This window comes from Anas platyrhynchos, chromosome 4, assembly GCF_047663525.1.
Source record: "Anas platyrhynchos isolate ZD024472 breed Pekin duck chromosome 4, IASCAAS_PekinDuck_T2T, whole genome shotgun sequence".
In the NCBI taxonomy this organism is placed as follows: Eukaryota; Metazoa; Chordata; class Aves; order Anseriformes; family Anatidae; genus Anas; species Anas platyrhynchos.
In genome coordinates this window covers 32,680,472-32,693,264 of record NC_092590.1, presented here as the reverse complement: position 1 = coordinate 32,693,264, position 12,793 = coordinate 32,680,472, and the positions used below count along the sequence as shown (strand labels likewise).

The 12,793-nt window shown below is 36.1% G+C and overlaps 1 protein-coding gene across 8 annotated transcripts in view; it reads left to right on the top strand.

Moving 5' to 3' along the window:
- Positions 1 to 12,793, top strand: part of RAPGEF2 (Rap guanine nucleotide exchange factor 2) — a 181,193-nt gene that overhangs the window by 92,549 nt on the left and 75,851 nt on the right. For 7 of the 8 annotated variants that reach the window (XM_038178784.2, XM_072037352.1, XM_038178778.2 and 4 more), the window contains exons 5-6: positions 1,773 to 1,848; positions 4,330 to 4,497. In XM_038178784.2, the coding sequence (XP_038034712.1) occupies positions 1,773 to 1,848; positions 4,330 to 4,497 (244 nt within the window). Of the gene's footprint in view, positions 1 to 1,772; positions 1,849 to 4,329; positions 4,498 to 7,018; positions 7,121 to 12,793 lie in introns of those variants that run through there. The other variant, XM_072037355.1, reaches the window with a different exon arrangement.

Below are 12,793 nucleotides of genomic sequence, written 5' to 3'. Positions count from 1 at the left end.
CTATAAAATTCAAGATGTCATTGTAGAGTAGAGCACCCTGCGTTTTGTTGCTGGACTGTAGAAGGAAGCATGTGTTTGCCTCTAGGAAAATATGCATTTTGTTGAGAGACTTCTTTATTGACTGTTTCTTTTCAAGAGGCTTAGTATTCTGATTTTTTTTCTATTGTAGAGGTCCCATGTACCATTAAACATGATTATTATTTTGATGAATAAGCACAGCTGGCATTTCTTTTCAATATCTGACTGCCTTCTTTTTGAGCTATAAACGTGCTGTTGTCAAGAGATTAGCCTGTGGGGTAGTGAGTTAAATTGTTCATTTCCACTAATCGCTAGACGGGACAGACATGCAACTGGTTAGACATGCTGATCTGAATGGTGTATGAGCTTCTTCCGTTTTGCTTATTGTGATATATATATATATATATTTATTTATTTAAAAGTTACTCACTGACGGTTTAAGTGCGTCATTGTGCCTGTGCATTACGTAATTGGTTAAAATTCAGATTGTAAAATCTTTGAGTCTGGTTTGTAATAACTGTAATAACTGCCTTCTGAAGTTCTTCAAACCCTTTTCCTATATCTTTTATCCTTGTATTCTCATTTATTTTTGTATGAAAAGATGGGTACCCACACACACTTACCCAATGTGGAAAGGAGTATGGATACGGGAGAATAAGATGGCTTTTGAAAAGCCTGGGAAACTTTCAGAAGTTCAATACATAGCAAATAGATCACTATCTGCCCTGAACGTAGGGACGAGCTGAAGTTGTGCCCAGAGAGCTGTACATGGGAAGGTTTCCCGTGCCTGCTGCAGTGCTGGGTTGAAGAAAGGGAGAGGCTAAGTAGTTAGGCTGGCTCTTAGAAAATTTCAGAGCAGGTTTGTAAGGGTACTCTACAAGAGGAGCCCAGAATTACCATGTCGCCTATCGTCTTGGCTGCAACAGGAGAGGTCTGAGTTAGCCAGGTGCAGAGGGACAGGGAAAAGCACACACTCTAGAAACAAACTTCAGCTGGTTATCTTTTCTTCCACCCTGACCGCATATCTAGCACAGGAGGGCTTGTATTTCACTGAATTATGTACTGGCTCTGCGCTGCACCTCTGCTGCTGCATTTCATGGATTCTTTGAGGTTGAGCCTGCAGAGAGAGAGACGGTTCATTTAATAGAGGCAAGCGCTTCGGAACTAGAAACTAAAATAGCTATTTTATCTTATTGGAAGCAAAAACATAATCATGCCTAATTGTTGCAATAAGGTGGGAATTTATAATGAAAGGCAGAACATACTTTTGCCCTCATCAGTTTGGGAATACTCTTACATTCAGCATATTTATTTTCTTAATTTATTTTGAGTAAAAAGGAACTATTTGAAGTTGATCAGTCTTCTTATTCTTCTCTTGGTGTGCTAGTTAGCTTTCTTTGTAGAAATGGAGATGGCTTAGGTAACTTAATACTGTAATGCCAGAAGAAGATGCTAGACCAAACGGTCTAATGTAGTTCAGAATCATCCATGCATCTTAAGTACCCAGTACTTCACTGACACTTGCTTTAGTGCTAATGGAATTATTTAGCAGTTGCTCTTAGTAAACTATGTAAATCAAAAATACACTGGTGTCCGTGGGTAACAGTTGTGTAGGAGGACATGCACATGGAACTGCATTGTACAGAGGTATGTATATTCTTTCTATGCTTTATCATTTGTTAAAACATAAATATACCTATGGATTGCATTGTGGATCTGACTTCTGTTCTGATGGAGGTGTTTTTATTCTTCAGTTTTGGCAAGCGTTCTGCAGGAAGCTTCAGGCGTGGCTGTGAATGCATTGTTTTAGAGCCATCTGAAATGATTGTGGTAAGAATATTTTTTATTCTGTTTCTTTCTTTTTTTTTTTTTTTTTTTTTTTTTTTCCAGAGTAGGATGTAATTTTACAGACCAGCTTTGGTAACACTTCAGTTTACAATAAAACGTAGAGTCTTTTGTTTTGCCATATGAGCTTTATAAATCTAAGATATCGTAAATAACTTTCTTGCCTTTTCTTGCACGTATACTTCAATGGAGTGATAAAGGCATCTTTTCTATACAGTTGTTACATTTGCTTTTGCAGTTTCCTTGTAAAGCTGTAAAGTTTGCTTTTTGCTAGCAGAATAGTGGATTCGTTTTTTTTGTTTTGTTTTTAATGCTGCCTTACTCATTGGTAAGTGTAAATGCTTTACAGTATTAAACTCTAGTTAGTTTAAATAACTGTTTGACTGAATTACATTTATTTTCAACTGTGAGGTTTTAGGAAACAGTTTGAATATTTTAAGCTACTGTCAACTTCTCTACATGAGTTATTTTGTTAGTGGTGTCTGCTGTAGTCCAGTGGCAGAACAGCATCCTCCCTTGAAGGCTCATGGGCTCATGAGTTTTTAGTTCTCATTTGAGGGTCCATCATGTGAACAAATGCACAGTCAATGAGCTGAATGCTTTTTGCTGTGTTGCTGAGATAGTGATCATTTCACAGTACTGGTGTGACAACAACTAAGCCATATATAGATCTTAGTTCAAATATAGACTGTGACATTAAACATTTTCCTAAAAAGTGACAGTTTCTGTAAATCTTGGAGAAGCCCAGGAAGTTATAGTATAGCTTTAGGCTTACAGAAGAGAGAAGTTACTTAATTGTAACTCTTAAAAAGTACTTTAACTTCCCTTCTTGTAAATGCAGGCATGATTTTGTAGGTTCTAAGCACTTTGATCTCGCTTTAAACAGATAAAGCTGTTTGTATAATGGTAGCTTTTTGTCACGTTTTGGTCATATCCCTCCTTCCAATTCTACCTCAGAAAACTATCTTATGAATTTAATTCAATACAGTGAGAGACATGGAAGGCAAGTGTGAGAAATGCAAATCCCTTTTTCCTTATCCCTAAAGCTGTCGGCAATTCTACTTTGTTTAGAAGCGGCTAAATTATTCAACAGCAGCCCATTATTATCACCCTGTACTGGCCCCCTGATTTACCTTGCCAGCTTGTGTAACTGGTATCTGACCACAGGTTCAGGAAATGTCGTATTGTCCCAGGTTTGTTTTCTGGAGGGGTACTACTTAGCTGGTGTAGTTATATGCACGTCTACCTATCTTGTGCATTCCTACCTCAATAAGTTGTGAGGAAGAGGGATACAAAGAAAGGGCATATGGAAAGAAGCTGACTAAAGAGGAAGATAAAAGTAGGAAGCTTCTGTACAGACAGACAATGTTACCATCTCCTGGAAAACCAGAAACTGTATTTGTGTGTCCCCGTCATCTGTCCGTGTCCTGCCTCCCCCCCTCCCCCCCCCATTGTTATGCTGAAAATTATGTTTAGTGACAAGTATGTAACACTTCTGGTGGATTCCTTGCAATTTCTTGGGAGTTTTTGTCTATTTCTTTTCCTTACTGAAATATACCGAGGACCCTTGCTAGGTGCCTGAAACTCTTCTCTGCATCTTCAGAAATAGTTTAGCCCTGCAGAGTAGATCGGAACTGAAAAATGAGTTAACTGAATCCCATGTATAGCCAGTGCTGATTTTTTTTTCCCATTTCCCTGTTAGTGTAGAGTAAGGTTTCTGTTAGTAGGATGAATGCAGAATAGATGGTCACTTTCAGCCAAATTACTATAAAAAATTGTTCTTCTCTTTCAGGAAAACCAGAATTCTCAGTTCAAAAATTTCCTTTACAGTGTGCTATTGTGTAGTAGCTTAGGACTATGCCTTTTGAAGAATCTTAAAATTAGAAGCCTAGCTTTATATTAGCATATACCTAATTGTTATTTTTATTCTTCCTGCTCTTATTTTGAAATGATTTGTTCTTATGTAGATCCAATCTGTTAGATATCCTTTTTATATGCTTTCAAAATATTGAAGTAAATAATACTAAACAATGCTGCCTACTGAAGAGCAAAGCCTTTGCCATATGATGGTTAGGAAAGATCCCAAGGGACAAACATAAGTCAGTAGGAAAACTACCAAGTGCTGTCCCATACAAGTTTTCTTTTCAAAAATGTGGTGAAGTGTTTATATCTGTGCAAGAGAAGAATTGAGCGGGGAGGGAGGAAACATTTTTTCCAAAAATGGTCATACTCAGTGCTTCTGTTTGTAGCAATAATTGCTTTTTTTTTTTTTTTTTTTTGTCCCTCTGGGCATTTGATTTTCTTTTTTGTTTTAGTAATGGCTTTGCTCTTTGCAATGCAGAAAATGCAAGAAACAGCAAACTGCCTTTTTTTTTTTTTTTTTCCATTTGAAATAGGATTTGTTTCTAACATGGAGGAACAGTTTTATTTCTTTTGGGAAATGACACTTGCTTGCATCTATTATAGGTTGATTATATGGATGAAAATGAAGAATATTTTCAGCGCCAAGCTTCTCATAGGCAATCTCGAAGGAGATTTAGGAAAATCAACCAAAAAGGGGAGCGACAAACAATTATTGATACTGTTGATCCTTATCCTGTGGGGAAGCCACCTCTACCTAGAGGCTACCATACGGTAAGCTGCCTGCATTTGTTTCACAGCAACATAAACAGTAAAACTGTTGAAAATAAAAGTCAAAATGGCTAGAAGTGCTGGTATTTTTGAAGATGGGTGTTTTGCTGGGGAGTTTCCCCTTAAAATATTGTGAATTTGGCTCCATCGGCTTATGTCTTAGTTCTGAGTTGAAAGTTTTTTTTTTGACTGTGATTGTCACGCATTATTTCTTAGTGTTCGAATCACTACTTGGAATTGTGAAAGAAACTGTGTTCTAATTTCCTTTTGATGATAGGTTTCAGCACAAATAGTGTACAGTGCTATTGGTCAGTTGATGAAGTGCTCATTCATGTATATGATAACAGTTGCTGCCTGAAAAGGACTGTACTGCATTGCAGTAGGCCAAATTCTTGGATTAGTTCTGTTATTTCTTCTTGGAATCCAGAACTTAAATGTCAAATTAACCTTTATTGATGGTCTGCCTCAAGAGCCTTTTATATACTTGGTTTCAGTGAGCTACATAGTCTCTCCTTCATCAGGGAGATCACTTGGTCATATTACTTGCTTTCTTTTACATGTATTTTGAGTAATCTTATATATTGAAGGCTTGCAAGCTTTCTCTTGGGATCAAAATAATAATTGTTACTCTACAAAATGTTTTGTTACATGGCTTTCAAATTGGGAAAAGCTCTCCTAGATTAATGTTTGGTATTGATTACACATGTAAGCAAAGTACTGGAAAAGCTGTTTGTATTTGACTCGCACTTGATTGCTTAAGCCCCCAAATCTGCAAGAACCGTAAAGGCATGGGCATAAATAACTTTGTGCATATTTAATCTCAGTGAGTTCATTTGGCTCAGTTTTGTACAATGTAAGCCACATGCATATAAATTTGCAGGATTAGAACTTTAGTTTCTAAAATACCGTCTCTGATCCAATGCAGAGTTGTAGGCTTTTTCCATTTTTCCTTTATCCTTATTCCTTGATTTGTTTGCCAGTTCCCTGTATATTCAATGTGTCTGTAAGTGTGTAGATGTTTGATTACATCTCCTGTTAATTATACAGGCTTTTCCTCATGAGTTGAATGATTACGTCTTATGCCAACAATTTGTTTTTTTGTTTATACAACAGCTTTTAATGGTTTAATTTTCAGTGCTGTTTTAATTGCTTCTAAATTTATTACGGATTGAGCCAGTTCACTTGGTTTGAAGATGAAATACTACTGATTTGTTTTTTGAAAAAATAAAAATGTGGAATTGTGCTTTGTAGGAGTTACAAGCACAGGAAGAATTTTTCTGTTGATGTTAGATGTGTAAAGAGCTTAGTAAGCCATTCTAGTGTGATTTTTTTTTTTTATCTAATATGAAGGGTAATATTTAGATTACACACAGTGCCATTTGCATTAGTAGGTCCAAGCCTGTTGTATAAATTTCACTTTAGGTATACATAATGAGTTTTTCCAAGTTTAACTTCGGTACTAAGAGCAAAAGCCCATTGTGTACCATTTTGTTGTGTGAGTTCATAATGATTTTGTGTATGTGTTGGCAAATTCATTGCAGAGGGATTTCATATTGAGTTGGAAGAGATTGCCAAATAAACTGTAAAATTTGCAATAATTTCAGTCAAATGTTGCTTTAAAAATGTAATATGATGCGTATGACTCACTCTGCTTTTTTTCAAAGCAAATATTGAGTCAAACAAAACTCAAATGAGTTTTACAGTGTAGTAAAGACTGTCTCCATGCTGGCCCATTCCTTTCTATTTTTACAGTATTTGGTGATCTTAAATACATTGTTCTCCCATTCACTTCTATTACCAATTCCTTTTCTATTGCTTCAATCACACGTGTTAAAGACTGCATTGTCTTTTCTCCCTTCCTATTTCCTGTCCCTTGACGTTATATTTTTTTAGTCTTAATTTTTGGAAAAATCAGCTAAGAAAGCGGATGTGTTGGAAACACATAGGAATTCAAAGCACGCTGTAGAACAGATCTTGAGGTCTTGTCACCCATCTATCCATTGGTCAGCATCTGTCAAGGTCTCATCTTCGGTTCTACTTCTGAATAATCTAAGCAGCATTAAAAATGTAAAGGTACAGGTATTGCAGTAAATAATGACAAAGAGCAGACTGAAAATGGATGAATACAATGGATTTGTGTTTAGGTTTGCTCTTCGTTGTGGATGGGTTCTGGTTTAGGTGTTAGATATGTGAGACTCAATACAGCTGCTTTGATAGCATTCTCAAAATCATCACAATGTGTAGTTTTGTTTTATTTTCTAAGTAGTATGAACTTTTTGTTGATTAAATTATTAATGCTTAATTTCCAGTAGTTTCTGAATGTTTTTCTTCAGAAAGTGTTTTCTGAGGAAAATTTTATGAAAATGCAGAGGGAAGTATTAAACTATCTTAAGTGGAAATGCATGGCTGTGCTTTTCAAGAAGTTAAATGCTGTGCTCTTGGTTGTGGCATGGCTTTCTGCACACAAAGCCAACATGTAGGGGACAGCGGGCCCACATAACATAATTTTAACATTATCTTCATAGTGGTGGAATGTACTATGGCATGTCTGATAATGTTCATCTTTTCCTTTCCTCCTATATGGCATTCATTTCATTTTGGCTCACAGGAATGCACTAAACCTCAGGTATTGTAACTTACTGTGTATGGTCCAATAACAATGTACTTGTGGGTTTGCAGTGTGATGTGTTGATGCTGATGCAATGTTCCGGCTAAAAGTGCCTCCTAGCCTTTGCTTTAACGCTGGAGCAATTTCACTATAATATTCAAAACGTGGAGTAAGTGTGGAGTTTGGTGACAGCACAATACCTCTTGCCTAGCCTGTTTGACCTTTCTTCCTTGCTTTGCTGTCATGTGATTTAGCAAAAACAGATTAATAAGCAAAGGGTACACATGAAATAGTGATTGACAGACATTTTACTTATGCATCTCTTCTATGACATAGAGGACTTACTCTTTGATTTCTACTTCCAGAAATAAGGACTCTCGTAGCTGTTTTGTACCTTTGTCACTAGAACAGGGAAATGGAGTGTGACAACATGAGCACAAAGACAAATGCTTGCAAAAGTGACTTGTGCTTTTTTTTTTTTCTGTTGATGTGTACCGATGTGGTAAAAAGCAGTCAGATTTTATAGACTCCTACCAACGTATAATGTGACCATTTTTTGAAAGGCTAAAGGACTGGGCACAGGCTTGCCAAGTTAAGGGAGGAAAGTGTGCCTGAGTGAATAAAGTATTTTGGAATGGCACCAAAACACATAAAGCACAGTTTTGACTAACATCAGATCTCAAATGCAATCAAAGAAATTTGAGGATCTGAATCCCATCTTTGGCACTTAAATTGCATTTGTCCATGCCAAAATAAATAAATACTAAGCACCCACCAAATCCAACATTTGATAAGAATGTGTCTTGTCAAGCTATTAAATGTCTCCACTGTTACGCATTGAGAAATTTCTTGTGATGCAAAGAACTGAAAATAAAACTGTTTTCTTTACCTCCAGAATTCTTCCTTTCCCTCAAATATCACTTTGGTCAAATTTTCTGGTATTTAATTAGGAAAGATATTTACTTCAAAAGTTTCTTCCATATCACATTGCTCATTTATTCCTTTGAATGACTTCAAAGGATTAGATTTCAATATGGTTCCAGTATCATAGGCATTGACTTCTGTGCTGAAACTTGTTCAGTAAGTATGGTACCTTCTGTGTAGGAACTCAGTTCCTTGAGATCCGCGTTCACCAGGTTTTCAGTGGAATGTGAGTCCATAAAACATTATGGCTAGTAGTGATAATGTACTCCTCAAGTTATGATATGAATTTGAAGTACTTCATAATGTTTTGATAATTTACCCTACAGCTTGAAGTTCGAAATAATGAGATTTCTAGGGGGGAAATTGGAAAATTGAAATCTGAAAATTGAGATTTCTAGGGAGAAGAAAATGTAAACTTCATTATTTATTGAAATAACATGACGTCCTTTTTGACATCATTTTTACTTTGGTAAAATGTATTTGTTCTGATAAGTTCAGGCCAAGCTGCTTTTACTTGAATCTGGAAAACCTTGTTGAGATTTTTTTTGATAGAAAATAACTTTGTTGCTTGTTCTTATTGTATTTCAGAAACTGTTTTTAATAACATCTTCTGACTTAGTAATAGGAATTGTATTTTAACTTTGAACGTGGATTGTCGTTTGCATGTACGTTTACTGAAGGCTGTTTAACACTGTTTGATTTAGCCTTGGTTCTGAGGGACTTGACTGAAAAGGGGGGTGGGCCTGATCTCCTGAGAAACTGTAGCTTTCCTATTTTATGTTGATTTTTTTTTTTTAAATTTAAGATAGCATGGTCATTTATAGGATGAGTTTAAAACAGGGTGGACTTTTCTTGCAATATCTTATCAGCAATAAGCTTTCTGGCTGCTCTGTGAAGACTTGGTCCTGCCACATCCGAGTGTTGCCAAGCTGGTGGTTATAGGACTAGTGCATGACAGATTTGGTGTAAGATAATGAAGTTCATAAAAGAAAAAGAACTTTGCTCAAGATGAGATGCTGTTCTTTAGCGGTGTAGAGGTTGCAAGTAGTGATTTATAACTCCTTGGTTTGTTATAATCTGTCCCTCCTGTGCTTTTTGATATTAAAACTAGGCTGCGGGCTTCTCCAAGGCTGTGCTATAGTCTTCACTTTGCTACAGGTAAAGCATCAGAGCTGGCCAGGGGGCTTTCAGAGAGGTGCTGGTAGGCCTGTAGATATAATGCTGAAGCACCAGTGAACTGTCCTGAACAGAAACTGTAGTGTGTGACTTTTCCTGTCTGAGAATCTGTGCAGGTTTGAATTAGTTACCAGATTTAGGAAAATTGCTGTGAGTGCAGCCTCAGCCAGGCTTGTTGAAGCTATAGAGGTTCCTGCACAAGGTCCCTTTACCTTCAGGTGGCTTTCTTGTCCCATTCAGCTTGAGATTCATGAGGGGACATCTGGTTATCACCCGTCCAGAGGAAAAGAACATTGATAGAACAGTGACCATCAATAACCCTGTTTTTTCCCCCAGGTTACATGCATGTTATAATTTTATCCTCTCAGGCTGTGCTGTGGAGCCACTCGTCCTGCCAATAACATTATGGGTAGACAAGTATTCTCCTTAAGGATTTTTTTTTTTTTGAATTGCCTGAAAATTTGAATGAGGAGAGCAGGAGATGAGTGGGAGGTTTTGGGGGGGCTTTTTTAAGTGTTAGAACTTGGTCATTTGAAAGTCAGGAGCAAATAAGCAAGTTGTAGGAACCTTGCTTCTTGCTAATAGCTTACCTTTCATTGGCAAACTCACCTCTTTTCCTGATGATATTTGTGTTCACATTATCTAGTGAGAGTCTAAAAGTCCTGGACTGAAAGTATATGTTCAGGTGTTTCTATTTTATGGACCAGAATTGCCATTTATTCCCAAAAAATTGCATTATAAGATGATGAGCAGTGTTTCTTTGTGGTTAATACAGTAAATCCAAATTCGAAAGTACTGATCCTATTCCAGGACTTTGTGACAAATGCCCAATGTAATTTTGGGCAACATTTGATGTTAAAAAACAGCATGTTATAATTACTTCTCTGTGTGTGTGTTTATTGTGTATATTGTATAATATACATGTTTGGTTCTTTTTCATGGGCCATTTCAAATGATCATGAAATAATGTAATGTGCTTGCTTCTCAACAATGTAGACTGTTACTGTGATATACCTTGCTACTATGTTCACACATTGTATTCTATACAGTAAATTGATGCTAATATCTTAGTCTTAATAATATAGAATTTCAGTCATTGTAGTTTGAATCAGTTGGAACAGTTTCCAGATAAGAAGTTCCAGCAAGAACCAGACTTGTTCTGTTTGTGGTTTTGAAACATTCATTTCAGTAATGTAAGCAGAGAAATAGTCAAACCATAATTGTACTAAATTTACAGTTTATTATCTATAGAAGGAGGCACGGTATGCAAGTACGATTTAATTGCATGTTTGCACAAACAATACGTGTTTGCATGAATTAATTTGTATTGATACAATCTTCAGTTTAAAATAACTTATTTAAAATAAATTCTATTTATCGTTCCTTAATGGAATGAAAAAGAAAGTGGCTAGCTGATTAATGCTGTCACATGTTATTGCCCTTTTACCAGGAGGGATATTTGTTCAGTTGCTTTTGTCGGCATGCAAAATTCAGCATGTGATTTCAAATGATGCAACTCCTCTTGTTATTCCATGATGGTGATCCTCATGATTTGGAATGAGGTTAAAAGCTGTATGTCACACTAGGAAGTAATACAAAATACTAATTGTGTACTTAGTCTGTATATGTAATATTTTGAATACGTGCAGTAATGCTAATTCCTGAAGTGTACGGTTGTATTATATATGAAAGGGTATTCTGAAGTGAGGCACATAAGAAAATATGAAAATTGTGGGGTAGTACCCGAAATACAAAATTCCTGAGAGAGTTTGGGCAGTGCCTGATGACCTCTTTTGTACCAGGGTTACATATTTCTTTATGGGAACATCCACAGATAATGCAAATGACAATATGTAATTCCCATCCCTACATGCTGTATTTTGTGGCAAAATGTAGGCTCTTAGCCACACAGCTTGCTTCCTTCATCTGTGCTGTAAGGAACTGTTACTGTTTGAAGTACTTCATTATATTATGTATTATTGTTAGTATATGAGCAACACTTTTTATGTGGTGTAGCACCCAAAGTAAACCCAAATTGTTAGATTTTCCTCCTTTTAGAAATGCCTACTGGCAAACTAATGCAAAATTAATGACATGCAGTGTTATTTACTCAACTTGCAGCTTCTGTCAAAGGATGTCTATTTTTGTATATTACATCATCTCTGCTGCAGAACTCATGCATCCATTGGGATTTACTGTTCTTTCATTCCTTTTAGAAGGGCTTACATTGATATTGTAACTGGATTTGTAGTTGTGATTGGATTTGGAAATTCAAAGAGTAGTGCACTTCAATTTATGTAATATTTTATGCAACTGAGGTGTCAGTAATTTTACTGACAGTTTGATTGTTTCAAATACATTACTGACACTGGGTCTTGTTTACAGCTTGTAGAGTAAGACAGTACTTTATGACCACACGCATGTGAAGCTTTGGTTAATAATAACATAATTTTCCAGTATAACATGAAGTTTTTCTGGTATTTCTGAGTTGTGTTGTGCCTTTTTTGTTATACATAATACTGCTTTTCTGATATGGAGGGTATAGGACTAAATGCGAGGTTTGTCATTAAAGCAGAAAGCTGTTCATGCAGCAGAAAAATAATTTTTTCATAACACTTTCTTAAACTGATCATTGCATAATGTAGCTAATTACACATATGGAATTTCTACCACTTAAACTTGATTAGAGTTGAAGAATATTTAAAAACAAAACAAAACAAAAAAACTATGTAGCCTTAAATATTTCTTAAATAGCTTAATTAGTATAACATTGTTTTAGAAACAGTTGCTGCATATAGAGTGCATATGGGGTAATGGACCTACATATGTATCATATTTGTGTAATACCAATACAAATCCTTTCAGTATTGGCATCTATCTACAGATGAGCATCATGAGTGATGCTCCTAATGTGGATATTTGCTCACTAAAGCATAGAAAGAAGCTGCCAGTTCATTTTCCCAAGTAACTGAGTGTATGTTATGTGATCTGTGTTTGACATAGTGCCTTAAAGATAAACTTACTAGCATTTGGTGTCAATCTGTACACAAAAGACTGTTTCTGAGAACTAGTAAAGGTGCTTTTGAATTTGATTTGAATCTTTTAACATTATTATTTTGAGTGCATTCAAAGCTGGTAAAAGTAGTTTAGGTATCCTGAGCAACTAAGAAAGTATATATAGAATTGAAAATGGGAAAGATGGATTGTTGCAAATCCAGCAGATGAGTTGTTCTTTCACTTTATATTTTGGATTTGCAAACACTTTCTTAGACCACTAACTGGCTCCTTAACTGGTCTTGTGATTTTTCAATTGGAGGAGGGGGGCAAGACTGTTTCTCCACATTTTGAAATATTGACATTATAGTCATGCTTAATGTCTCCACCAAATGTGGAACCTATTCCAGCACGTTCAGATGTGCCCCTTCCACCATGAGTTTTGATGTATATCAGATGAGTTTGAAAAAGAAGAAACTAAAAGTGATCCAAGAATTTAGTTATCAAACAGGTACTGTAAACTGCAGCTCCTGGCTGCTGGTTTGGTGACTTAAATCTTAAGCATTGAATTGTAGAAGTAAATCAGAATAGTGACAG